Genomic DNA, 2085 nt, shown 5'->3' on the forward strand with positions numbered 1-2085 from the left:
GGAAAAAAACTTCTTTTATTTCTTTATTTAATATGTATTGTTTTGTTCCAGTCCGAGCTTTCGCAATTTCGCCGTTCGGACTGCGGGAGTGTTAGATGATAGGTTAGTGGCCCAACTCGATTGTGGGATAATAAGACGTGCATACATCTACACTATCTTTGTTTCTCTTCTTGATCCACCTTTTCATATTCTTGAATATCATACACAAAATGCCATAAATATACACTTTTCAGCTCTTTTGACATGCAAAACAAAGATCTTCCATTTTGTATACCGAGTAATGAGCAGCTACAATATTTATAAATACAGAATATGACATCTATTTATCCTTTAAGAGTTCGGTTTCGGGTTATGCTTCAAGGTATCGAGTCAGATTTACAATTAATGATCAACTGATTAAATAGCATATTAGTCCCATGTCCCCCGTTGATCTGTGTTTTTTATTCAAAATATAGATGTTCATGAACTTGGATCTTATATGAACTATGTGTGTTTGCTACTACATAGATATAACGTGAAACAACCACAGGAAATTCCAATTAATACATTGTTACAAGTAATGTTACAAGCATAAAAAAGATAGTGCAAATCCTGGAACACTTATTGTGGACTCATGGATTATACCAAACATAAGTTACAAAGTCGATCTACTTTCGGAACCAATACACCCCACTCTGTTCTGCACCTTCATCGGGTTCAACGTATATGCAGTCCCTTGTCTCTCTCCAAAAAGCCTTTAGGATCGGAGTATCGTCATATTTATAGTAGTCTCCAAGAATGGGCTTGACAGCCTTAGTTGCCTCAACAGTATGATAATGAGGGATACTTGATATCAAATGATGCACCACATGAGCATTAGTCACATCATGAAATATATGGTTAAAGATTCCATAATCTCTATCAACAGTTGATAGAGCACCTCTAATCCAATCCCATTCCCTTTTGTCAAAATGGGCTAGAGATGGATGGCTATGATGTAAAAATGTGAAAAATATGAAATGAGCATTCATAACCAACAATGGTGCACCGTAAATGCAAAATAACCATGTAGCACTGGTGGCCGCTGCGATCTTGTAGAGCGCGTAGTAAGCAACGAGCATTCCCGCATCAGAGAGCCAAATTTGTAGGCGTTCGCTATCATTGAATATAGGACTTTGTGGGTAAAAGTGACTTGCAAACCCTTCGTACGGTCTACCGTGAAGGTTGAAGGTAAAGTACAGTGGGAAACTTAGTAGCAACCGAACACAAGTCATGAACATGTTTCCGAGTGGGTTGTTAAGAATTTCGGAATAGAAGGTATCGGCTTTTCTTTTAGGGATCCATACCTCGTCGTACTCCATTGAGTTCGTGTGCGCGTGGTGGCTACGGTGACTGTACTTGAACGAAAAGTACGGAGTAAGGAAAGATGAGTGAACGACGAAACCAATTGCATCATCGAGCCATTGGTATTCGCTAAAGCTATGGTGTCCCAAATCGTGACCTATGGCCCAAATGCCCATAAAACTACTACCTTGGATGAACCAATAAATCGGCCATGCTACGTAGTTGAGTGGTTTAGGTAGAAGAGGAATGTAGTTTGATGCTAGATAGTACCAAGTAAAACATATTGCTATGTCGCCGAAAAGGTAGTAAAGAGAACGTAAGAGATCGCGTTTGTAGCAGTGTAGCGGTATTGCTTTCTTGAGATCACTAATTTCGAATGGTGTTTTGTTAACCGGGACACGTTCGAGGACATTTTTTGCATCGGCAGTATCATTCATACGGCCACCGGCTCCCATCTTATCGGTTTTGATTAAAGATCCTGCAAAGTAAAGAAAAAAAAAAAGTTTAGTGTTTGTTTATAAAATTATCTTATGAATAAGATATATAGTTTGGATTACAAGGACCAAAAAGATACCTCAAATAGATGTTATGGTTTTTGGTACTTGTTTGATTCCTAGATATGAGAAGTTCCCTGCATTTTATAGTAGGGGTTTGGGTGCTTTAGTTTTGCTTGTTTCTAATTATCACATTATACTAAACTAATATTGGTCAATTTAGCTGTGCTGGGTATAATAACACTATTTACAGTGTGTATGGAATCAA

General features: G+C 38.1%; 1 protein-coding gene across 1 annotated transcript; it reads right to left on the bottom strand.

The window, feature by feature from the left end:
• Positions 1–647: 647 nt before the first annotated feature.
• Positions 648–1778, bottom strand: LOC139845169 (delta(12) fatty acid desaturase DES8.11-like). The gene has a single exon (XM_071835399.1). It carries the CDS (start codon positions 1776–1778, stop codon positions 648–650), a length of 1131 nt encoding a protein of 376 aa, XP_071691500.1.
• Between the last annotated feature and the right edge of the window lie 307 nt (positions 1779–2085).

This window comes from Rutidosis leptorrhynchoides, chromosome 4 (genome assembly GCF_046630445.1).
Source record: "Rutidosis leptorrhynchoides isolate AG116_Rl617_1_P2 chromosome 4, CSIRO_AGI_Rlap_v1, whole genome shotgun sequence".
In the NCBI taxonomy this organism is placed as follows: Eukaryota; Viridiplantae; Streptophyta; class Magnoliopsida; order Asterales; family Asteraceae; genus Rutidosis; species Rutidosis leptorrhynchoides.